Source organism: Hemiscyllium ocellatum, chromosome 39 (genome assembly GCF_020745735.1).
Source record: "Hemiscyllium ocellatum isolate sHemOce1 chromosome 39, sHemOce1.pat.X.cur, whole genome shotgun sequence".
In the NCBI taxonomy this organism is placed as follows: Eukaryota; Metazoa; Chordata; class Chondrichthyes; order Orectolobiformes; family Hemiscylliidae; genus Hemiscyllium; species Hemiscyllium ocellatum.
The window spans coordinates 38,796,204-38,822,470 of NC_083439.1; the positions used below are offsets into that span (position 1 = coordinate 38,796,204).

The 26,267-nt window shown below is 40.7% G+C and overlaps 1 protein-coding gene and 1 non-coding gene across 3 annotated transcripts in view; both read right to left on the reverse strand.

Annotated features, from left to right (window-relative positions):
- adamts17 (ADAM metallopeptidase with thrombospondin type 1 motif, 17) overlaps positions 1-26,267 on the reverse strand; it is a 692,427-nt gene that overhangs the window by 558,819 nt on the left and 107,341 nt on the right. For both annotated transcript variants that reach the window (XM_060853375.1, XM_060853373.1), the window contains exons 5-6: positions 17,825-17,908; positions 17,155-17,309 (exon numbers count right to left, since the gene is read on the reverse strand). In XM_060853375.1, coding sequence (XP_060709358.1) covers positions 17,155-17,309; positions 17,825-17,908 — 239 coding nt within the window. The remainder of the gene's footprint in view (positions 1-17,154; positions 17,310-17,824; positions 17,909-26,267) is intronic.
- On the reverse strand, positions 15,503-15,575 carry trnar-acg (transfer RNA arginine (anticodon ACG)). Its single transcript has one exon. It is a non-coding gene; the product is annotated as a tRNA-Arg (tRNA).

Here is a 26,267-nt window from a genome sequence, read left to right on the forward strand (position 1 = left end):
CTAGGGGTCCATGAGCAGTTAGAAGAATTATTTGTTGCTTTTCATCTGATCAATATCATTTGCCTGGAAAAAACATAGCATTTTTTCCCACTTTACTGGGCCCAGTCTTCAACGGCAGGATCAAACAAGTCAAACTTCACAGATAAAGTCATGATGCCAGAACGACTGTTGCAAGCAAATTTTCTTCAGGCATGTATTGTCCCACTCTTGTTGTCAGTAAAATAGCTGCACAGAGGCCAATATCTCAAGTGCACAGTACATGTGCTCTGACCAGCCAGCTCAAAGCCTGTCTCTGGACTGAGGAGACCTTCTGAATCTACTATCCACATCTGTCAGCCAGGACTCCCTGATTGGCCCAGGTTAACAACTGCAATCAAGGATTTCATAGTCAATGAGATCCAGCTAGCCCCTGTTCCAATCACTACAGTGTCACTGGTTCAGAAAATTCTGGAACTCCCTGATTAACAGCAATGTGGATATAGATAAACCACATGTACTGCAGTGGTTCACCACAATCTTGTAAAGTGCAGTAAAGGATAGGGCAACAATTACTGGCCTGGACAGTGACAACCACATCCCATGAAAGAATAAAAATTGTCAGTTTAAGTGATAAATATGACAAGATAAATGTCATTTTAGGAGAAGGTGAGGACTGCAGATGCTGGAGCTCAGAGTCGAGAGTGTAGTGCTGAAAAAAAGCACAGAAGGTCAGGCAGCATCTGAGGAGCAGGAGAATCGATGTTTCAGGCATAAGTCCTTCATCAGGACATGATTCCTGATGAAGGGCTTATGCCTGAAACATCAAATTTCCAGCTCCTCAGATGCTGCCTGAAATGTCATTTTTAACCTCATTGTAACGGACCATGCTTCTCTGCTGCTCCTTTAGAGATGTAGGTTTTTCACCGTGGTAGCTCATCACCTGAAATATTATTACTGCCAACGCTCTACACAATAGACCACAAAAAAAGTGCTATATTTTTTCCAGGCAAATGACATTAGTCAGACGAAAAGCAACAAATAATCCTTCTGACCCCCAGCATTCTTGGTTGTTATGAGCTTAACTTTCCGTGACACACCAAACACTAAAACCTTTCAAGGAAAGTCTTAGGTATCTCAAGTGAATACTGTATGTAACAGGTAAACGGTTCCCACCCAAAGCCAATAAAATTCATAAAGCTTTGGGACTGGATAGCAGGATGGACAGAACTGGGGAAAAAAGTTAACCCCGTTTTTTTTTTCTAAAACATCAATACCATTGGTCTGGTCAAAATTAGTGTCACTCGCAAAAGGAATTCAGTTCAAATAAATCTAAAGTACAGGACACTTGGAATTGAAGCAAAATTCTGAACAATATCTACTGGAAACATAATGCTACATTAGAATATCAACGGGGAAAATTTTCAACTGAACATTTATAAGCTAGGAAACGACATCATTATGTCTGTTGTTTAAACACTCCCAAAGCTATATGTTAAAATGAGCATCAGTGGACTACAGCAGTCATAACATAACCCACACTCAGGAGAAACAATGACACTAATAGAATTCCCAGCTACAGCATAGAATCACTCAACATCTGTTTAGTTTCTATCTCGCAGCTCACTCCAATATAATTAAAGGAGAGAAGAAAATTTTGTATTGTAAGTCATCTGTTGCAAGATCATAACTGCCCATAGAGAACCAGTTACTTGTTGACATTAACAGCTTTTTGTTCTGAGATGCTGAAATACATGTCAGTGATCAGGGGACAGAATTCAGATACAAAAACAAAATACTTCAGATATCAAAAAACTGTAAAAAAGGAAACTGGTGCTGATGAAAAGGTCACAGAAGATTGCAAACACTGACAATTTTCATATAATTGGCAAAAGAACCAGAGGATTATTTTAAAAATGCATGAAGTTATTATGATCTGCAATGCACTGCCTGAGAACAGAGTTAGACAAATACTTATAGCCAAGGCAATTTCAGGGCCATGGGAGTAGAACAAGGAATGGGACTAATTTGTAACTTTTCCAAAAGGAACTTTACCTTAGGCAGGTAGCCTCCTTCTATGCTGTAGGATTCAATGTTCCTGGTCAGAGTCTCACCCAATCAAAACACTTAATGGAAAACCAAAGGAGCTGGCTCCTATTTTCCTAACCATATTTTCCCATTAAGCCTTACTGTAGGTAGAAAATGGGCCTGCTCCAGGAAATTGTCTGTCTGATAGTTACCTAGCATGGTGATGAAATGTCTGAGAACAACCCACCAACTCATTGAAATGCTGACTCTGCTTCCTTTCCATAGTGCTGCCAGACCTGCTGAGTTTCTCCAGCAACTTCTGTTTTTGTTAAGTGGCTCTAAAGGCCCCAGCCTGCTGTTGGTGGGAAAAACCCACTTGCAGGTCTGTTTGTCACCATATGGTGTGCCCAAACAAGTCAACCTGTGGGGGCAGCTTTTCAATTGTGAGGGGGTGGAGGGCAGGATCTCTCCATCAAAGGCAGTCAGTACCTGATTGAAGGACTGAACAGAAGGTAGGCAGAGAGTCTGTGAGAGATGCTTCTCCATTCAAATCCTTTTGCCTCCTTCTTCTTTGCCCCAATTCTACCCTGGAAAAACTGAACAGGTTTGGCAGCATCCGTGACAAAAGAAGATCCTTTATCCTCCATCTGAAGGAACTGCATGCTTGTTAAATGAGGTTTATCAGACAAATAATTCCCTGGAGCAGGCCCATTTTCTACCTACAGTAAGGCTTAATGGGAAAATATGTTAGGAAAATAGGAGCCAGCTCCTTTGGTTTTCCATTAAGTGCTTTGATTGGGTGAGACTCTGACCAGGAACATTGAATCCTACAGCTTAGAAGGAGGCTACTGGCCTAAGGTGCCTGTGCCAACCTTTTGGAAAAGTTACAAATTAGTCCCATTCCTTGTTCTACTCCCATAGCCCTTAAATTACATTGGCTACAAGTATTTGTCTAATTCTGTTCTCAGGCAGTGCATTGCAGATCATAATAACTTCATGCATTTTTAAAATAATCCTCTGGTTCTTTTGCCAATTATATGAAAATTGTCAGTGTTTGCAATCTTGTGTAACCTTTTCATCAGCACCATTTTCCTTTTTTTTCAGTTTTTTAATATCTGAAGTATTTTGTTTTTGTATCTGAATTCTGTCCCCTGATCACTGACATGTATTTCAGTATCTCAGAACATAAAGCTGTTAATTTCAACTAGCAACAGGTTCCCTATGGGCAGTTATGATCTTGCAATAAACTACTAACAATACATAATATTCTTCTCTCCTTTAATTATATTGGAGTGAGCTGCGAGATAGAAACTAAACAGATGCTGAATGATTCTATGCTGTAGCTGGGAATTCTATTAGTGTCATTGTTTCTCCTGAGTGTGGGTTATGTTATGACTGCTGTAGTCCACTGATGCTCATTTTAACATATAGCTTTGGGAGTGTTTAAACAACAGACATTAATGATGTCGTTTCCTAGCTTATAAATGTTCAGTTGAAAATTTTCCCCGTTGATATTCTAATGTAGCATTATGTTTCCAGTAGCTATTGTTCAGAATTTTGCTTCAATTCCAAGTGTCCTGTACTTTAGATTTATCTGAACTGAGTTCCTTTTGCGGGTGACACTAACTTTGACCAGACCAATGGTGTTGATGTTTTAGAAAAATACAAAGGGGTTAATTTTTTTCCCCAGTTCTGTCTACCCTGCTATCCAGTCCCAAAGCTTTATGAATTTTTTGAAAGTCAGGCCTCTAAGAATTCCTGCGCGTGCTTTTCTTACTAGAGGCCTGGCATTCAAACCGGAACTCCACTAACAAACATATTATTTGGACCCCATTTACCAACCTCTCAGAACTAGAAATGATATCACCCACCACAACAAACCAAGACCCATAAATAGCAAGCAGGGCAGAACACCAACATTTCACCAAAGGCTCATGGATGGTGACGAACGTCTTAGAACAAATCCACCAGCTAAGTGAGCAAACAGACAAACCCAATACACAACCTGAGCTACAAATCTTCTCCAAACTCTCATCAACATTTGAAGTCTGGTGATCACAACTTCACCATTTAAGGATAGAGCAGTAAGGTTGAATATGGGCCTACCTTTGCCAGTGCAGCCTAACTAAAAGTCCATCCTATCTCCAAGCTCATCACTTCTGGGAGTGCATGATTTCAGATTGTGTGTGAAACATTCCTCTTAATCCCAAAAAAATCTTCATTTTGACCCAAACCATCTTATTCTTTCTCACACTCTCTCTATATTCTAACCTAATGAAGTTATTTTGGAAGTAGACGATAAATCGTTATCTGAAATTCATCAATCTCTGTGCGTTGACAAACTACAGCTTTGCAACTTTTAAATATCACATCCATCTTCAAGTAAAGCAGGTTCTGTCAAGAGGTCTTACAGACTCGCATTGTTTGGACAGCTGTTACAATTAAAACCTCGTATCCATTTTTGGCTCAAGTATTCATCGCAAAAATAAAAATATGAAGCAATTTTCATTTTTGCTCATGTGCTGCATGTATCTCAACAAAATATTATAATTTCATCTCTTTCTTGCCATATCAATGAAATATGTAATGCCGCTCATTGAACATTACATCATATTTTCCCTAAGTTGCTATATCATACACCCAGAATACACTACTATAGTCACTCATTTACATGCCCACCTTTAAACTTCTTACTCATGGATAACTAACCAGTTGTAATGTTTTACTAACACAAATTTATTCCCATTACAATTGCTAAATGTGTTTAGCATTTTCCACTCATTCAAAAACACAGTTGTGGGTCAACTGCTTTCTGGTTATAATAACATGCTCAATAGGAAGGCTGCTAGTGGTCCACTAAAGGTTTTGTTATTGAACAATTAATCCACAGACAAATTTCAAGACAGTAGGCTGCAAAATTAAAATCAGCAAACCAGGTCATTTGAAAAAAAATTATTATTTAAGGGCTGACATAACTTCCCAGCTGATTCACTAATGTCCTACAAACAAAACAATCCAGCTAGGTCTAATCACAATTCTAGCACCATATGACAATCTAGAATTGCTTCACAATGCTCAAAGTTGCTCACAATCATTTCATGGACTTGTGAGCAGAAACATAGATTTGGAAAGCTTTTCAGCACAATATCGTCAACAGAGTGAGGCAAGCAACAGGCTGCCTAAATAACCAATAGAATATTCACTGATCCAAGTAGGGTTTAAACCAGAAATATAAAGTAGAGTCTGGATGTAGGTTTGCTTGCTGAGCTGGAAGATGTATTTTCAGACGTTTCGCCACCATACTGGATAACATCTTCAGTGAGTCTCTGGACGAAGCATTGCTGGGGTTTCCTGTTTCTATTTATATGTGTGGGTTTCTTTGGGTTGGTGATGTCATTGCCCATGATGACATCATTTCCTATGGTGATGTCATTTCCTATTCTATTTCCATGGTAAATTGGGTCCAAGTCAATATGTTTGTTGATAGAGTTCCATGCTTCTAGGAATTCTCATCCATGTCTCTGTTTGGCTTGTCCTAAGATGGATGTGTTGTCCCAGTCGAAATGGTGTCCTTTCTTATCTGCATGCAAGGATACTAGTGAGAGAGGATCATATCTTTTTGTGGCTAGTTGATGTTCATGTATCCTGGTGGATAGTTTTCTGCTGTTTGTCCAACGTAGTGTTTGTTACAGTTCTTGCATGGTATTTTGTAAATGAAATTAGTTTTACTTGCTGTCTGTTTAGAGTCTTTCAAGTTCATTAGCTGCTATTTTAGTGTTGGTGGATTGTGGGCTACCATGATTACAAGGAGTCTGAGTACTCTTGTAGTCATTTCCGACTTCACCTTCAACAACAAAACCTACAGGCAAACCAAAGGAACACCCATGAGATCTCCGATATTAGGATTCTTAGCAGAGACAGTAATGCAGAGACGCGAACAAACACCTCTGACAACCATCCAGCCAAACTCTGGGTCCACTGCGTGGATGACACCTTTGTCATCACTAAATTAAACAAATTAGAGGAAACCTTCAAGACCATCAATAATAAAATTAGCATAAAATTCACTAAAGAGGAGGAAAATAAAAACAAACTGCCATTCCTAGATGTCACGGTACAGCGAACAGCCAATGGGAAATTTCAAACCAGTGTCTACAGGAAAACAACACATATGGAGCAAATATTGAACTACAGAAGCAATCATCCCAACGTCCACAAACAAAGTTGCAACAGAACATCATTTCAACGAGCCGCCGCACACAGAAACACAGAAGAACTATGCATGGAACAGGAAAATCACTTATACCGTGTATTCAAAAAGAACGAGTAATCAATGAAGCCAATTTCTCAACAACAAACCCAAACAAGTAGATAAAATGTGTCCAGAAACCCTAGCCACTCTCCGCTAAATCAAAGGCATCTCGGAAATGCCAAACAGAGAAATGCATGAGAATTCCAGAAGCATGGTATTCCAACTGGAACTCTATCAACAAACACATTGATTTGGATCCCATTTACCACCTCTTGAGATAAAGAATGGGAAATGACATCACTATAGGGAATGACATCACTATAGGGAATGACATCACCAACCAAAGAAACCCAAACATATAAATAGAAAGCAGGAAACCCCAGCAGTGCTTTGTCCGGAGGCTCACTGACGATGTTACTGAGTATAGTGACGAAACATCAGCCCAGCGAGCAAACCTACATCCAGAACCTCAACCTGAACTACAAATCTCCTCAAAATTTGATAAATTAGAGTATTCATGGGCAGAAATAGATAATAAAGTGATAATAAAGAAATAGCTAAGAAAGATGATATTGAGATGAGACAATATTCCATTTTTGTTAAATCCCCAATAATTATATTTTGCAGGAATGGGACACCACATTTCTAAATTCATTTTTCAGGGCCTGCGTTGTTCTTGGTTAGTAATTAAGACATATTTCACTGTTAAAAATTAACTTACACCTTAATGAAGGTGGCCCATTGAGTAAGCAAGTAGTTGAAAATCACAGCAACTTATTTCCTTATATGAATTTTAATACTGAATTTATCAGTGAGAGACCAGTGTAGCCAAGCTAATAGAAGAACAGGACAAATCAAACAAGAACTTCCTGATTTGTACTAAACTACAGTGTGCCATTGCCAGAAATAACTGTCCAATTTACTGCTTAGAAATAGTTAACATTACTGATATTCCTATCACAAAACCTGGGCCTGTGGTCAACTCTGAATGTCCTTAGGACACAAGATACTGACTGATAGAAACTTTGCCAGTGTGAATCGCATTCCAAGAATGCAAAAGACAGGAAGAATGATGAAACAAAACTGTAAAAAAAAATTTCAACTGTGCCAAACATAGCAAAGTATTTCCTTTGGAACAATCCTGTTCATACAGTAAATAAACTATTCCCCATGCCTCATTGCTACATTGGTTCACCATCACAAACCAAAAATGAAACACTATATTGTATTGAAAAAACACAAAGCCAATAACTTACATAAAGTCAGTTTTCCCTTCAGCCAAGCAATGAATGCTGATAGCTATCTAATCATTAGAAACGAACAAGGTCAGAACTCATCATCAAAATCACCTCCAATAGTGTACTTTCTATGGTGAACAATGCCACCCTAAGAAATAAATCAACAAGCTTCCTACTTGCCAGCACCTGGCCCATATCCCTCCAAACCCTTCCTATTCATATACCCATCCAATTTAAATTAACTTCAGCTCAATAACTGATTCCATTGGTTTATGGAATCTGTTTTCAGCCTATTAGAGAATCTCACTTGGAAACTATAAATCCACTTAGAGTCACATTTGAATGTGATCATCCTAAATGAATCATCAAATGAAAACTTGGCATAATATTAAATCTAGTGCACAATTTATCTTATCCCAATTTTTAAAATAACCACTGAATGAAGTACATTCCTCAGATTATCATCAATGGGCTCAAGGATTAAACTGACATTTTTAAAGCTTTTTGTTGAGCGTGTCATGTAAAGACCCTAGCTTTTTATTTTTGTGTGTTTTTGCAGAAATTAGAGAGAGCCATTTTAAAACCAGTGTATTAAAGGGTGGGTATATGTTTTGAATTTTTTGGGGGTTTTAGAATTTGAGGTGCAGGCGATTTGATGCCAAGGGGGTGTATTGACATAACTTTTGCTGGTCTATGAACTAATGATCAGTTTTAGATTACGGAGACCTGTTTCTCAGGTAACCACAGAGGAACCTCAATTATCCGAAGGACAAGGGCAGGAAGTATTTTGTTTGGTTAATTGAATTCCAGATAATCGAATTCCGGATAATGGAATCCCGGATAACATAGTTTAGCCAGGCATCAGGACATTGCGATCTTGTCGGTTAATCTGATAGTCAGATAATTGAATGCTCTGTAAGCAACCTGGAGCTGTAAACAAGTTAGAGAGAGAGAAGTATTCAGTTCTTCTCCAGTTTACAAGCTGTCCTGGTTCTCTGCAGTCAAATCTCACTGCAAAACTGAAGAAAACCAGTATATCTTTCCTGCCACAGATATTGTAAGCTGAAACTTTTAACTGTTAAGTCAGAGACTTTTATAAGTGAGCCAGGCACCTTGTGTCCTTTACCGACCAGTGCAAGTATCTGGAGAAAGACAATTGATGAAATGTGCTGGCCAGCAGAAGAATCATCTCAGTCACAGAACTTGGAGTAAAGACTATTATCTTTCCAGTTCTTCCTCTCTGTCCATAACCTATTTCACTCTGTTTGATTGTCTTTGGCTGGGTTTAAGGAGAATTTAAAAGGGAATTAGAATTTTAATTTGAAAAGTTATACACCAATGGCTTGTAACTAATACCCCACAACTAGAGCCTAATTACACTTAATTCTTGCTCAGTACAAAAGCCTGGCCTATGGTTTACACCAACTTGAGTTTGGAAGTTAGGTAAATTGTGGAACTTTGTGTACTTTGTAAAATTTTTAACTTTTGTAATGACTCTAGGAATAGTATACTTGACTCCTAGAATACTATCCCTTTGCATTATTAAAGGGTAACAGCCACAACTCATAACCAATATGGAATTCTACAATGGCAGCTAGCTTGCTACAACCCTTACCCATGGAATGCAGAATTGCAGATTATCTGTCATGGGTGTATTTTGGGATTATTCAGTAAAATACAAATGGCACACACGACAATAGTTTATACCACTGCCCCCATAACACTTCTACAGGGCAAGGGAAAATTCCCACCTTGCAGGCAGAGATATACTTGGGTCCTCATCTATCATGGGAAATGTGCTTAACAGTGCCATTGCAAAGGATATCACCCTACCCAGGTTCCCACCTTATCTAAAGTCATCCCATCATATTCCCAGTAGCCCATACAGCCATGGATGATCAAGCTCATGTTTGTGAATCAAGGGAGACATTGCTTTTATTTAAACAGAGAAGTCTGGAAATTTTGGCACCTCTTCAAATGTAAATAGTAGCTATTCCTCATTTTCTGGTCACTTTACTGAGCAACTCTTCTCAAAGGCAGAACAAACTAAACTTTGTATCACAAGTCTTTTCTCAACAGATGTGACCAGGTCAGAAAGTTTTTTTCATTAACAGAGCTTGTACAGAAACAATGTTACATACATAGTTAGACAGCTGCATGTACATCATCTCCATTTCCTGCTTCAGACACACAGAATCTAGTGGTTTTAGCTAAGTGACAAAACTGAGGATCCACATCAATTTTCATTCAATCCCTCTCATCACCTGAAGACGATATATCATATGTCTGCATTGTTTTAAGGATTCTCGCTGCTTCAGTCAAATAACACGATTGTTCATCCTGACACTGGATTGTTAGCGTCAGCAGCTTGAGTGGATCCTTGTCTGCACTACCAAAACTTGATGAGTTAGATAGCAATGCAAGCTGATAATTACCCTGAAGTCCAGAAACTTAGGAACATAATATGCTTTATATATAACCCAGGCTTAAAATCACTTTGGGACATCACCAGTTTCAAAGCTCAGGAATATTGCAAGCACTGCAATGTTACTCTATTTAGGAATTTTTTTTCCTCACACTCCAATTTGTGACTCAGTGCAGGAGGATCTTACTGAGGTGATTACAGAAAGAAACACAGAAGGGGAAAATCATCCACCAAGCCAATCTTGCAAAGGTACAGAGTACAGCAAAACATGTACAATGTAAATGTGACATCATGTAATTCACAATCAGAAAGATAAATTAGGTTATATGCTCTAAATGGTAAGGAATCAGGAACTGTAGTGAGGCAAAAAGATTTGCAAGTCCAAGTTTACAAATTATTAAAGATTAGTGGATACAAGCAAAAAGATAAATGAAATATTGACTTCTACCTCAAGGGGCTAGAATACAAAGGGAAAGAAGTTATGTCTTTGTTTGAGATCAGATCTCATCTAGAATGCCTGCACTCATTTGTAGGCACTGCACTTTATGAATATATTGAACTTGGTGGAGATTCACCAGCATATTACCAATAATAAAAATGTTCAGTTTCCAGGACTTGGTTTGCATTCACTTTAACATGAAGATGTGTGATCTGATAGACGTGTTTACAGTTATAATTAATCATAAGGTAGCATGGAGAAATTATCTTGTCTTGTGGGAAAATCAAGAACATGGTAAATAACCTGAAAATTAGAGCTAGGGTATTCAAGAGTAAAATCTGGAAGCACTTTCTCCTCCCAACTCACCAAAGGGCCTTAAAATCTGGAACTTTCCCAAAAGGATCAATTGTTTTTTTGGGGGAAATGATATCAGAATATATGAAACAAAGGCAGAAAACCAACCATTCTCTATTTGCATGGAACAGGTTTGAGTGGTTAAATGGTGACCTTCAGTTAATAATGTTCCTTCCACCCCTTAAATCATTTTTACAGTTTGCCCTGCTAATAAAAACAATATTCCCATCAGTTATTAGGTTAACACAAGCAAAGGACAGACCTTAAATACCTCCATTAAACTCAAATTGAAAAACAAATATCTAGCTGAGGCTTTGTTAATAATAGGAGAGTTCATCACATCCATTCCCTCCACTGCTGACACTAAGTCGAAGATGCACTACCTACAAGATGCACTGCAGAAATTTATCAAAGATCTTGTGCTAGCACCTTCCAAGCCCAGTAAGAACTACTGCAGTGATTGTAGTGAGGTCAGCCAGGTGGACCTCAAGGAACATGAATTGGGTTGCTTGGGCTGTTAACCTAGTCCAATCAGGGTGCCCTGGTTGACAGATTTAAAAAAGAGCGTTGCCCTCCCCTTCACTGTTTGATCACTCAGCAGTGTGATGTAAAGGGCACTGCTTATCACTGGCCACTCGGCTGTTTTCCTTTCTTCCTGGTGGTGGAAACTGAATAAAGATTCGTACACCTTGTGTCTCTCACTGTGTCTCACCCTGTGCACATACACACCATGGGTGCTGGGGAAAAATAAGCACTACCGCAGTTAGGTGGTAGTGTGGGGGTTAAAGAAAAATAAAATATGAGTGTCACTGGCCACTTGGGTGCTTTCCTATCATCCTGGTGGTGGAAATTGAATAAAGATTCATACACCTTGTGTCTCTCGCTAAAAAAAAAGAGTGTCAGAGATTCTTTTCACTCTGAGAGCTGGCTCTGAGGAAGCCAGACCTGTGTCAAATACTTTGCATGTGTAAATAAAATGCGACTTGGTGACGGGATGCCAGCCTCTGTGGAGTCATTTTAACTACCACCTAGAAAGACATCGTCAGCAGATACGTGGGAACCTCACATCTGCAAGTTCCTCTACAAGTTACATCCAATTCTGACTTGAAAATATATTATCATTCCTTCAGTGCTATTGGGTCAAAATCATGGAATTCCCTCCCCAAGGTTTACCGACAGTATATGGACCGCAGCAGTTCAAGAATGCAGCTCACCATCATCTTCTCAAGAGCAACTAGGGATGGGCAACAAACACTGACCAGTCAATGTCACCTATGTGCCACAACAGCTCCTCAAAAAAAACTTCCTTATTTATGAGATTGTTAATGATTTTTGAAGCTATTGTTCCAGCCATCTGATCATTCCTGAAATTGCATAATGCTTAATAAATTGAGATAATTTGCTGAAATCTCAATCTTGCAGCACAAGTCAGGACATGATGATATTTTCTCAATTTATTCTTTTACCTTTGTTGGGAGCAGTGGTGGTCATAGGATGAATCCAGAACAAAGGGTCACAAACTTAACATTAGAGTTAGGCCATTCAATAGTAATGTCAGGAAGTACTTGCTCACATCAAGAATATTTGAATTTCAGAACTCTCTTGCTCAAAAAGCTGCATATGTTAGGAATGGGTTATAAGTTTCAAAACAGCAAAGGTTTTTGTTGAGTAAATGTATGAAGGGAAAGTTTTTAGGTTATGCAGATTGAAGTCGTGCAAATGGTATTTAAATCCAATATAGATATAATGATTTACATGATACGAATGTGGCAATTGGAGGTGCTTATTGTTGCGAAGTTGGCATATGTAAAATTGTAAAACGAGGAAAACATTAGTGTGGTCCCTTCAAAAGATGATGTTTTTCCATGCTTAGAGTTAAAGTGGACATCTGAACAGCAGTTAATGTGCAGGTGCACAGATAGAGCCCAAATTGAAACATTTTCTGTCAAATAGCAAAGCAGTATTTTTACCAAGACAAGTCTTTTTAAATTTAGCCAATCAATTTAAATCAAGCCCTTAGATTTTAAAAACCTATTAAATTTAAATTAAATGGTTTTGACTACCTATAACCAATATAACTGTAAAGAAATTAATAGGTCGTCAAGAGTATAAAAGATGAGGGTATTGGGAAAATCGGTAAGAGCAAACTACGATCTGGAGAGATAACATCTTTCCGCTCTCAGAGAAAACACCATCTAATTAATAAAGGTACCGCAGCACTCTGAGCTAATATTCCAGACAGCAGAATTCACAGACAGAATATTCCTGACAGAAGAACTGACACAAGAATTCAACATAGAGAGGAGCGTTCCTCATGCAAGAATTCAAAAAAAAGAATGGTGTTCCTGAAGGAAGGTCAGCAGAGAAGACGAGCAGCATTCCAAAAGACATATCCTAGCTGTATTTTGAAAGACTAAATCCTATTATTTTGTTGTATAAGTGGGAATTGTATTTATTGAAACAGCATAACATTAGGATTTTGTTTTATTAGGGAATAATTAGTTGTTAGAGAGGAATTATTTGGTTTATCAGTGGTTCTGTTAACTTGTTTACTGCTACAGTTAGATAAATAAACTGCTATTTGTTGATTATAGAGTGAGTGAAAGGATTTCATTTCATTTAACAACACTCTTATAACAGATTGGGAGTGTGCCGTAGGTTATACTACTTTTCACGTTTCTTTTAACAGGTTGTGGGGGGGGTGATGGTTGACCTCCACTTCATATCACTTACAAACAGCACCTTTCTTTATCAGCATCTCCGATTACCACATTCAGTCCAGACAAATCATTATGTCTGCATTGAATTCAAATGCATGTCAATTCCTGCAGAGAAGTACATTTTTGTGCCATGCAGGAGAAGAATATTGGGATTGGGAACTAACTTCACTTCAGCAATGAAATATCAGCTTGAAGCCCTCTCAGGCAGCTTTGTTGCTTTCGCTCCTGGACAGCTGGCCTCAGTCACAACTCAGACCAACATTTCCAGCCTCACTTTTTCAGGTGTCAGGGTACAACTGTTGATTTAGAAGTAGCTTAGGACAGCTATACATTGCAACATTATGTACATTAAGTTCTAGATTTAAATCTGTCCAGACTGAGGTATACCATGTCAATGAGCTTTACAGAGGAAGAAAAAAAATGTAATAATTAAGTGTACAATAGAAGTGTGTACCTGTGCATCATTCCAATACAATTGCTGGATCAAAATCCTGGAATTCCCTCCTGAATGGCACAAGAAGACAGCTCACCACTACCTTCTCAAGGGTAACGAAGGACAGCAATAAATGCTGGCTAGCCAGCAATGTCCACTTCCCACAAATGAATAAAAAATATAAATCCACAGAGAATCCTTGTGATCTGCAGACATTCAATCAATCAAACTGAGTTGAATTCCAATAAAAGATACAGGTATGAAAACTCAGTGTTTAAACCACCGTACCATCCTAACTCACTGTCACAAGAGTAATATCTAAACATTCTCCAGGCTGAGGTGGTGTCTGCAACATCACCTCCCCAGTGGGATCTCAAATGTCAGCTTGCATTCTGGTCATAATGGCAATTCTCCCCCTGCTACTCAGATACACTTTCATCTGGATAAGTCTGGATATAACTGTCAACAGTTATTTCAATCACATTGCAGGAGGAGACATATATGTTCAGTTGTGTTCAGTGATCAGCATTGTCAACTTGGGCTAATAACCTTTTTCATCTCTCCACTCTGGTACAATAACATCAATGAAATGTCATCTGCATCTTCCTGGAGATCAACAGCTCCAGAAATGCTTGGAGATTTGGATAGCACAACAGGTCACTAGACTTGCTGCAAATTCACTCATTTTCATACTTCGTTCCTTTTATACTGGAACCAGCAGGTCCTCAGACTGGCACCAGATACTAACACCTGCAAATGTGTTGCTGGTCAAAGCACAGCAGGCCAGGCAGCATCTCAGGAATAGAGAATTCGACGTTTCGAGCATAAGCCCTTCATCAGGAATGAGAGAGAGTAGCCAAGCAGGCTAAGATAAAAGGTAGGGAGGAGGGACTTGGGGAGGGGCGATGGAGGTGGGATAGGTGGAAGGAGGTCAAGGTGAGGGTGATAGGCCGGAGTGGGGTGGGGGCGGAGAGGTCAGGAAGAGGATTGCAGGTTAGGAGGGCGGTGCTGAGTTGAGGGAACCGACTGAGACAAGGTGGGGGGAGGGGAAATGAGGAAACTGGAGAAATCTGAATTCATACCTTGTGGTTGGAGGGTTCCCAGGCTGAAGATGAGGCGCTCCTCCTCCAGCCGTCGTGTTGTTATGTTCTGCCGGTGGAGGAGTCCAAGGACCTGCATGTCCTCGGTGGAGTGGGAGGGAGAGTTAAAGTGTTGAGCCACGGGGTGATTGGGTTGGTTGGTCCGGGCGGCCCGGAGGTGTTCTCTGAAGCGTTCCGCAAGTAAGCGGCCCGTCTCCCCAATATAGAGGAGGCCACATCGGGTGCAGCAGATGCAATAGATGATGTGTGTGGAGGTACAGGTGAACTTGTGGCGGATATGGAAGGATCCCTTGGGGCCTTGGAGGGAAGTGAGTGTGGAGGTGTGGGCGCAAGTTTTACATTTCCTGCGGTTGCTGGGGAAGGTGCCGGGGGTGGAGGTTGGGTTGGTGGGGGGTGTGGATCTGACGAGGGAGTCACGAAGGGAGTGGTCCTTGCGGAACGCTGATAGGGGAGGGGAGGGGAGGGAAATATATCCTTGGTGGTGGGGTCCGTTTGGAGGTGGTTTAAAGTAACAGCTTTGACGTTATAAGACTGACTCGAGCTAGGTAGGAGTCGAACCTACAATCTTCTGATCCGTAGTCAGACGCGTTATCCATTGCGCCACTAGCCCATATATTTTAAAGTAACAGCTTTGATGTTATAAGACTGACTCGAGCTAGGTAGGAGTTTTTTTACCAGATACTAACACACCCACCCACCACAACCACCTTGCCAAACCAAAATTATGGTCCTGCTATCACAGCATCAGATAGCTATTTTCCATTTCTGCTCTTTTAACTTTGGGTTAAATTCTCCACTATCCCCATATCTGACAGTATAAGGCACACTGCAAAACTATATGAATGACTGGCTGATATTATACAGCACAAAAAAGTATAAATTTTAATTCACATAAGACATGAATATAAACAAATATAAGCAAACAATTAGTTTTATAGAAATGATTAGAAAGTTCTTAATCGGAGCACAGAAAAATAAATCCAAAACAATCTGGTCAGTTGTCACATGACACCAAACATGCGAAATAAAACTCTCCAAAGCAAGTTTGGAAATCCACTTTCTCCTGCTACCCTTCAGGGAAATAAACCAGCTATCCCTGGCCTACACATCATTCCACTTCTACTTTCACATTGATCCTGTGAGCAACTTCAGATGTTCAGGCTGTCTATATCACATGAATAAATTTTAAAAGACTATCCAGAAAGACTTATATTTATAAGTGATTGCCTTCTTTTCCTAAAGTTTATACCACGATTCGATAGAAAACTAATAATCTGAAGTAGTTTCACAAAGGTTGAATTTATCCTTTTCTAAGTCAATGAAACAATTGCATTGACCAATGGCATGACTGGGATACTTGGAGCATACTTCATGTCAAATAAAAACTATTTGTAAATTATTCTATGTTCTGGAATTCCTTTCCTCCATCTCTCACTCCTCCTTTAAGATTCTACTTGGAATCTACACTTTGACAAGCTATTGGTCACCTGTTTTAATATCTTATTTGACTCAGGATTAAATTTGATCTGATAAGTCTGATATCTGATAAGATATATTGGAGGCAATAAAGACAAAGAAATCTGCTTCAGTTAACTGATTGTATAAGTACCAGAAGCACACTTATGTGGTTTTGGATAAAAGTCACAGGAGGATTGTCAGAAAGAATTTTTTTTTAAAACCCTGGGTGGAGGTAACAGAGATGAAGTTTGATTTCAAAAGGAAATTGTATGGCTGTTTGAGGGAAACAGCTATGAGTACACAGCAGGGTGTTACTCTCTATAGAGAACCAACACTGACTGAGTGAATGGCCTTAGTCTATGCCTTAATGACTACATATGAATGTTCATTATTAATACGATGTGTTCAGTTCTCTTTCAGCATATTAGCTTTCTGCTCAGTTTTTCACAAATGTAATAATGGACACAAGGTTCTGCTCAGAGTGCAAAAATCTGTGTGGAGTTTAATGTTAATACATGTTCCCGACTCAGGCGACTGACTGTGTGGAGTTTGCACGTTCTCCCCGTGTCTGCGTGGGTTTCCTCCGGGTGGTCCGGTTTCCTCCCACAGTCACAAAGATGTGCGGGTCAGGTGAATTGGCCATGCTAAATGCTAAGGTTTTTATTCAATCCCAATCCCAGTTATTCAACAACCAAAGGAACACAAAACGTTATATGTGAGAAAGAGACTACCTTGTGACAAACACAGCAGCATCCACAGCTGGAAAGTCATCTTTTCCACCAGGAACATGGTTATTCCCTAGATATTTTGTTCCAAATTCCTTGTGCTGCCAACGACAGAAACTCTCCAGTGACCGTTCTCCATGATGGCCAATCAATAGCTCATCCTAAAAAAGGCGTTTCCAAAATATATTATGCAAATGCAGAACAGCCAAAAATATTAACAGTAAAATAGAAATTGATCTTAGGCTTTTACAAATAATTTTGCTATAAATCTCTGAATCTCATGAGTTGGGGTTGTTTAGCATCCTTATAGTTTGTTGTGCATACATTAAAAATTTGGACTCATGATGTATTGCTCAGTCAGTTAAAAAGAATTTTAAAAACATCTTTGTTGATTAAGACTGAGATTTTCTAATTAAATTACTGCACAAAATAACTCAAACTGATCTCGCGGCATACAGAATACTGACAAGTCAGGTGTCTCGGTCTGTTGGTTATAATTAATGGCAGATGTTGTGATGGATGAAATCCAAATGAATTTTGGTTGAGAGAGGTTATTTAGGTTTAGGGAATTAGGGCTGGCCAATGAGTTAACAACATACAGATCAGGCATTCTCAAACTGAATGTGTAGCATACTCAAGGGATCAAATGACCTCCTCCTGATCCTGTCATACTTACGGGACGATTACGAAGCAAGATTAGTTTGGTCACTTGAATATTGATCTTGATTCCCAGAGAATGATGCTGAAACATGTTATATACCTGCCAAAGAAATGAAATTTTCAGCTAAGGAAGAAGGCACACTGCATAAAAAATAGCATATGCATTCACTTTAAATCAGATTGAAAAAGGATAAATAAAGCCAAAGTGTCACATCCGTTATGAGTGGAGTGGAGATTAGAACAGTGAAATACGGACAGAGACAGGTGTGGAGTGAGAGAGAAGTTGAGAGACAGAGGCAGAGGATTGGACAATTGAGATAGAGACAGCAGGATTGAGGGATTTCAAGAACGACAAGGGAAGTAGAAAGAATGAGATCGGAGATGTGGACAGTGGTGGTGTTGGGTTCAGTACTCAAAGGGTGTGACTCTATTATTTCCACTCCTTGGTAAAGTGCCGCATAAAATTAAGCAGCACTCAGCGTTCTTGAGCCAGCACCAATTCAACTATATGCTTGTGGTAATGTGTGAGACCCTTTCCATCCCCCCATCTTCCAAGGAAGGTCAGTTCAGCTGCTGTTCACTTCTCCATTTATCAATTTATAATTCTTTTTGGTGGCGTACAGTCTAACCCACAGTAGAGTGTGTAATAAAACTAATAAACTAAGTGCAAATGAAGGACTTCCACTTGTTCTCTTCATATGCTTGATATTGGACAAGTAAAGGCACATTATGTCATAGGGAGTGAGAGCTCACAAAAACAGCTGACTGAATGAACACAGGAAAAACACCTCGAGGTAAAGTCCCCAAAAGGTAGCAATACAGGATCTGTGTCTCCACCTGCAGCTGTTTAATAGAAAACTCTGAACTCAGAGTAAAGCAACAAGCCACTCAGTCACTGACATAGTATTCATTTCAGTAACTAGTTATTGACAACATTGCTTTTTTCCAACTTTAAAGATTGCTTTTTTACAATGAAGTTCTTCACTCCCTACAAATCCACCCTCATTAGCATCTTGCGTTTTTCGATTTCAAAGATATTAATCTTCCTCATTTAATGTTTTCTGACTATGGCCATTTCCATTCATTCATCTCCCTTCAGAGACACGCTGACAAAAACACAGTTTGTTTGATTAGTGATATGTTTGAAGTAGAGGTTTGTCAGCTCAGTTGACTAGATGACTGGTTTGTAATGCAGAGTAATATAATAGTGTGGGTTCAATTCCTGCACTGACTGAGGTTCCCATGAAGGACTCTGCTTCTCAACCTCTTCCCTCAGCTGAGATGTGGTGGCCCTCAGGATGCCTCAAGCACCACCAAACATCTCTTTCAGCCCTATCATCTGATAGGACATGTAACCATAATAATCAGAACTGTATAACTTGTTATTCGTTTTGGTCTAACTTTGTAGCACAGCACTACCCAGTCAGAGAAACAGCTGGAGAGTATGACGCATAGTCAATTGAACATGCCTTATCAGTTTTGCAGCTTGAGAGACCATTATCCAGTTTGCATTATCTTATCCATCAAATTCTTTATTTTTGAAACTGAAAACATTTCTACCTCTGTCTCTACATTTAGTCACAAGACTCTGACAGGATCAGGATAAACTGTGGAAGGTTGTTTCCTTAAAGCTCCCTTCACCATGAACTGATTTTCAGAGAAACAGATTTCCATTCAAGGAGAATTTGAATTTAAATTTGAATTGAATTGAATTTATTGTCACATGTACTGAGGCACAGTGAAAAGCTTTGTCTTGTAAGCAATACAGGCAGATCACAGAGTTAAGTAGTACAGATAAGTAACGGATAGGTAAACAAGGTGTAGCAGTGAGGAGGATAGCCAGGAAAGTGAAATGGACATAGCATGGAAGACAGTATTGAAGGTAGATAAATGTGAAGTGATTCACTTTGGAAAGACCAATAGAAAGATAAATATAAAGGTGCAAGAAACACACAGCTGGATCGAGGGCATCTATGGAGTTAGAAACAAAGTTAACATTTTGAGGCCAACAAAATTCTTTTTCGGTATTATCAGCACTTTCCAATTTCTGAAAGTTACAACCCCCAGAGGGATCTCTGCCCATCAGCAGGAATTGGGAAGGAGGTCACAATTTACACCTGTTGTTTCCAGGTGTGGGTTAGTTAAACATTCCTCTGGAAATTAAAATTTCCTTCTTTTAAAGCAAATGAGTGGCTTAAAATGAGCTACTGAAATCAGCACCTGGCTGCAATAGGGAAAAAAATTCTTCACTCTTCCTCTGTCTAGGATATGACTTATTATTGTAAATGTGAAGACAGCGGAGGTCAATCTGTGATCTGTTCCCAACCAGGTGTATATTCTCCAAAGGGGTTTTTATGATGCATGGCAATATTTCTACCTCCGAACTTGGAGACCTGGGTTCAAGTCCCACCTGCTTCAGAGGTGTGCAATATCATCTCTATGCAGGTTGAAGAAGAAAATATTTACATCCTACAGAAAGATAGGTTAGAGATCAAACCTTAGACATATAGTCATAGAGATGTACAGCATGGAAACAGACCCTTCGGTCCAATTCGTCCATGCTGACCAGATATCCTAACTCAATCTAGTCTCACCTGCCAGCACCTGGCCTATATCCCTCCAAACCCTTCCGATTCATATACCCAACCAGATACCTTTCAAATGTTGCAATTGTACTACTCTGCCACTTCCTCCAGCAGCTGATTCCATACACGTACCACCCTCTGTGTGAAAAGGTTGCCCTTAGGTCTCTTTTATGTCTTTTCCCTATCCATGGCACTCATGATTTTATAAACCTCCATAAGGTCACCCCTCAGCCTCCGATGCTCCAGGGAAAACAGCCCCAGCCCCAGCCTATTCAACCTCTCTATATAGCTCAAATCCTCCAACCCTGGCAACATCCTTGTAAATCTTTTCTGAATCCTTTCAAGTTTCACAACATCCTTCCGATAAGGAGACAAGAATTACATAACCCTGCAAAAGTCCAATTTCCTTACCATGTCTTAATTCCAAACATCTCCAACAGCACACAATATATTTAAGCAGAACCTAGTTGTCAGTAATGAATAGTGTAGCAGTGAATGGTGAAGATTTCTGATATAATCCCAGGATCCAGAAAGAGAAATTTCACAATGATAAGTTGCAGTCTTGAGTTCAATATATCTGTTGTATCCTTGTATTTTATAGCTATGTATGGTGAGATTGATGTTTCATAACTAGGCCCCCAATATTCTTCCAAAGGTAGCCTGCCAGGTCTACCAATATTTGGTGTACACGTGGTTAATTCTCGGTGTCCGTCTAAATGGCCTAACAAACCACTGGAAATTCAGGCTCATTAAAGGCAGTTCCTCAAAGGGGGAGGAGCACATGACAACTTTCAGTTACGCATATAATGCGTGAATGTAGAGGATGCCACATTGTTCCTCTTACAACTAAAACTCATCTAGGTCAACAGGACATCTGACAATTCCAACACAGTCCACATGCATAATAGTCAGAGATCTTGCACCAGAAAATCTATTAATTTTCTCTCTTCTGTTTCAGAAATTCTCCATTGGAGGAATGTGGTTTAACTACTACATTCTTTGTACATCCTATAATTTATTATTATATGTGTTGAAAATATTCTGCATTCCTTAGAGCAACACCAAAGTATGTCTCCATATTTAGTAAGTAGCGCCTACAATACTATCATTTACTAAAACCACACAAATAAAGCTAAACCACACCACTTGCACAACAGAAGAGAACATGGATTAGTTGTTACTACCCCAGCAACATAAACATAAGGGAAGGTTTCATCTCATTTAACGTCTGCGGCATTATAGCCATGGAAACACTTTGGAATTAAACAGAATGTATACAGGGCCATAAACTGACACCATGCATTAATAATCACCCCAGCACAAGCACCTTATATCCAGCGCATCATAATACAGTACTTTTTAAAAACATTTTCTCGTGTTGGCTACAGCACCTAGTTAACCTCAACACAGAAACCCCTTAATATTGGCTGTGTCAGCATGTTCCACATGCAACAGGGTATTCATCCGAATGAATATCAGGCCTTGTAACTTGTTCTCTGAAGCATTTTGAAAGAAATTATTTAATGTATTTCCACAATCTTTTATAGTGCATACTAGATCACAACCCTCTAAACTAAAAACAAAAGGCAGTGGTGAGCTGCCCTCTTGAACTGCTACAGCCCACATGGTGTACAGCAGTAATAATATTTACCAAGCTTTATTAAAACACTACCAGTGTCGTTCCCTCTCAACATATATCTGAGAAGAGTGCTCAAGGCGCCCACACCTCCACACTCACTTCCCTCCAAGGCCCCAAGGGATCCTTCCATATCCGCCACAAGTTCACCTGTACCTCCACACACATCATCTATTGCATCCGCTGCACCCGATGTGGCCTCCTCTATATTGGTGAGACAGGCCGTTTACTTGCGGAACGCTTCAGAGAACACCTCCGGGCCGCCCGAACCAACCAACCCAATCACCCCGTGGCTCAACACTTTAACTCTCCCTCCCACTCCACCGAGGACATGCAGGTCCTTGGACTCCTCCACCGGCAGAACACAACTACACGACGGCTGGAGGAGGAGCGCCTCATCTTCTGCCTGGGAACCCTCCAACCACAAGGTATGAATTCAGATTTCTCCAGTTTCCTCATTTCCCCTCCCCCCACCTTGTCTCAGTCGGTTCCCTCAACTCAGCACTGCCCTCCTAACCTGCAATCCTCTTCCTGACCTCTCCGTCCCCACCCCACTCCGGCCTATCACCCTCACCTTGACCTCCTTCCACCTATCCCACCTCCATCGCCCCTCCCCCAGTCCCTCCTCCCTACCTTTTATCTTAGCCTGCTTGGCTCTCTCTCTCTTATTCCTGATGAAGGGCTTATGCTCGAAACGTCGAATTCTCTATTCCTGAGATGCTGCCTGGCCTGCTGTGCTTTGACCAGCAACACATTTGCAGCTGTGATTTCAGACATGGCTTCCAAATGAATGAAATTCATGCAATTCCCCAAGATGGACCTTGAAAGGAATACTGATGAGTTATGCATGTTATATTTGTCATCTCATTGCTGCAGGAACAAATAATGTATTTTGCATCTGTATATACTATCGACAATGGGAATGCAAGTATCGAAGTCAGAAAGAGTGACTGGAACATATTTTGGCTTTCAGAGGGAGGAGCTAATGGAGGTATCATTGATTTTAACAATCTTTGAAAGTGGACAAATCCTCAGGTCGCTAGGTGATCTACCCCAGGCTGCTGTGGGAAGTAAGGAGAACATTGCAGCAGCCCAGACATTAATTTTCAAATCCTATCTAGCCACAGGAGGTGCCAGAGAACTGGAGGACAGTTAATGTGGTACCATTATACAAGGGTGATCAAGAAACTAAAGGCTAGTGAATCTAACTTCAGTGTGGACTACTGGAAAACTTCTGGAGGGATGAAATTTTTTTGCACATGGGAAGACAAGGATTAATTCAAGGAGAAGCGCTAGTGGTAGGAGACTCGATTGTTAGGAGAATTGACAGGAGATTTTGTGGTCAGGATCGGGATTCCCGGAAGGTATGTTGCCTTCCTGGTGCCAGAGTCCGAGACGTCTCCAATCGGGTATATGAGATTCTGAAAGGGGAGGGCGAACAGTCAGAAATCATGTTATATATTGGCACCAATGATATAGCCAGGAAAAGGATTGAGGATATAAAAAGTGATTTCAGGGAGTTAGGGTGGAAGCTGCAGAGCAGGACGAACAGAGTAGTGTTCTCGGGTTTACTACTGGTGCCACGAGATAGTGAGGCAAGGAACAAGGAGCGGGCACAGCTTAATATGTGGCTGTGCAGCTGGTGCAGGAGGGAAGGCTTCAGATACGTAGATAATTTGGATGCCTTCTGGGGAAGGTGGGACCTGTACATGAAGGACGGGGTGCACCTGAACTGGAAAGGGACCAATGTCCTGGGTGGAAGGTTTACTCAAGTGGTTCAGGAGGGTTTAAACAAGGTGTGTGTGTGTGTGTGTGTGTGTGTGTGTGTGTGTGTGTGTGTGTGTGTGAGAGAGTGTGTGAGTGAGAGAGAGAGAGAGAGAGAGAGAGTGAGAGAGAGAACCTGAGCTATATACCGGTGGTGAGAGTTGATGGAGATGAGACAATAGCAAGAGGTAGCGCAGCCAGTAGGAAGGAATTTCCTGGGAAAGATTAGATTACTTACAGTGTGGAAACCAAGAAAGAACCAAGAGATCGGTTAAAGTGTGTTTGCTTTAATGCAAGGAGTATCAGGAATAAAAGTGATGAGCTTAGAGCATGAATCAGTGCCTGGTGCTATGATGCTGTGGCCATAACAGAGGCATGGGTTTCTCAGGGGCAGGAATGGTTGCTGGATGTTCCAGGGTTTAGAACATTTAAAAAGAATAGGGAGGGGGGAAAAAAAGAGGAGGGGGTGTAGCACTGCTAATCAGAGAGGGTATCATAGGTACAGAAATTACCATTGTTGAGGAAGACCTGCTTACTGAGTCAGTATGGGTGGAAATTAGGAACAGTAAGGGAGCAGTCACCTCATAAGGGGTTTACTACAGGCCCCCCAATAGCAGCAGGGAGATTGAACAAAGCATGTGTCGGCAGATTTTGGAAAAGTGTGAATGTAGTAGGGTTGTTGTAATGCGTGACTTCAACTTTCCCAATATTGATTGGAACCTGCTTTGAGTAGATGGTTTGGAAGGAGCTGTTTTTGTAAGGTGTGTTCAGGAGGGTTTCCTAACGTTGACAGGCCGACGAGGGGAGAGGCCATTTTGGATTTGGTGCTCAGCAATGAGCCGGGTCAGGTGTCAGATCTTGCAGTGGGAGAGCATTTTGATGATAGTGACCACAACTGCTTCACATTCTACATAGCTATGGAGAAGGAGAGAAACAGGCACAATGGGAAGATATTTAAATTGGGGAAAAGGAAACTATGATGCTATCAGACGTGAGTTGGGAAGCATGGACTGGAAGCAATTGTTCCATGGAACGGGCACTAGAGACATGTGGAGACTGTTTAAGGAACAGTTGTTGCGAGTGATGCATGTGTTCCACTGAGACAGGCAAGAAGGGGTAAGATAAAGGAACCTTGGATGACAAGAGCAGAGGAGCTTCTTGTCAAAAGAAAGAAGGCAGCTTATGTAAAGTGGAGGAAGCAAGGGTCTTGCTCAGCTCCAGAGGGTTACAGGCAGGCGAGGAAGGAGCTCAAAAATGGTCTGAGGAGAGGCAGGAGGGGCACAAAAAAGGCTTGGCAGGAAGGATTAGGAAGAATCCAAAGGCATTTTACACGTATGTGAGGAATACGAGAATGATCAAAGAAAGAGTAGGGCCAATCAGGGATAGCATAGGGAACGTGCGTATAGAGTCTGAGGAGGTAGGGGAAGCCCTAAATGAGTGTTTTGGTTCTATCTTTACTGAAGAAAAGGACCTCGTAGTGAATGAAACTGTTGAGGAGCAGGTAAGCATGCTGGAACGGATAGAGATAAAGGAAGCTGATGTGCTGCACATTTTGACAAACATTAAAATTGACAAGTCGCCAGAGCCAGACCAGATTTGTCCTCGGCTGCTTTGGGAACAGAGAAATGTGATTGCCTCACCACTTGCGTTCACCACAAAGGTTTACAGGAAAGCCACACACACAGACCAAGTCCTAAACTATGAAAGCAACCACCCCAACACACACAAAAGAAGTTGCATCAAGACACTTCAAAAGGGCCACAACACACTACAGCACACCAGAACTGCAAAAAGAGGAAGAAGAACACCTATACAATGTATTCGCCAAAAACAGATACCCGCGCAATTTCATCAACAGACGCCTAAGGGAAAGACAACGGAACGAGGACATGCCGCAACCCAAAGGACTAGCCATACTACCATACATCAAGAGCATTTCCGAACTGACAGCCAGACTACTGCGACCACTAGGACTCATAACAGCACACAAACCAACAGCCACTCTCAGACAACAACTCACCAGAACAAAGGACCCGATACCCAGCATGAGCAAAACCAATGTAGTGTACAAAATCCCATGCAAGGACTGCACAAAACACTACATAGGACAAACAGGAAGACAGCTAACGATCCGCATCCATGAACACCAACTAGCCACGAAACGACACGACCAGCTATCTTTAGCAGCCACACAGGCAGATGACAAGCAACATGAGTTCGACTGGGACAACACTACTATTATAGGACAAGCTGAAAATGTGTTGCTGGTTAATGCGCAGCAGGTCAGGCAGCATCCAAGGAACAGGAAATTCGACGTTTCGGGCATAAGCCCTTCATCAGGAATGAGGAAAGTGTGTCCAGCAGGCTAAGATAAAAGGTAGGGAGGAGGGACTTGGGGGAGGGTTGATGGAGATGTGATAGGTGGAAGGAGGTCAAGGTGAGGGTGATAGGTCGGAGTGGGGTGGGGGCGGAGA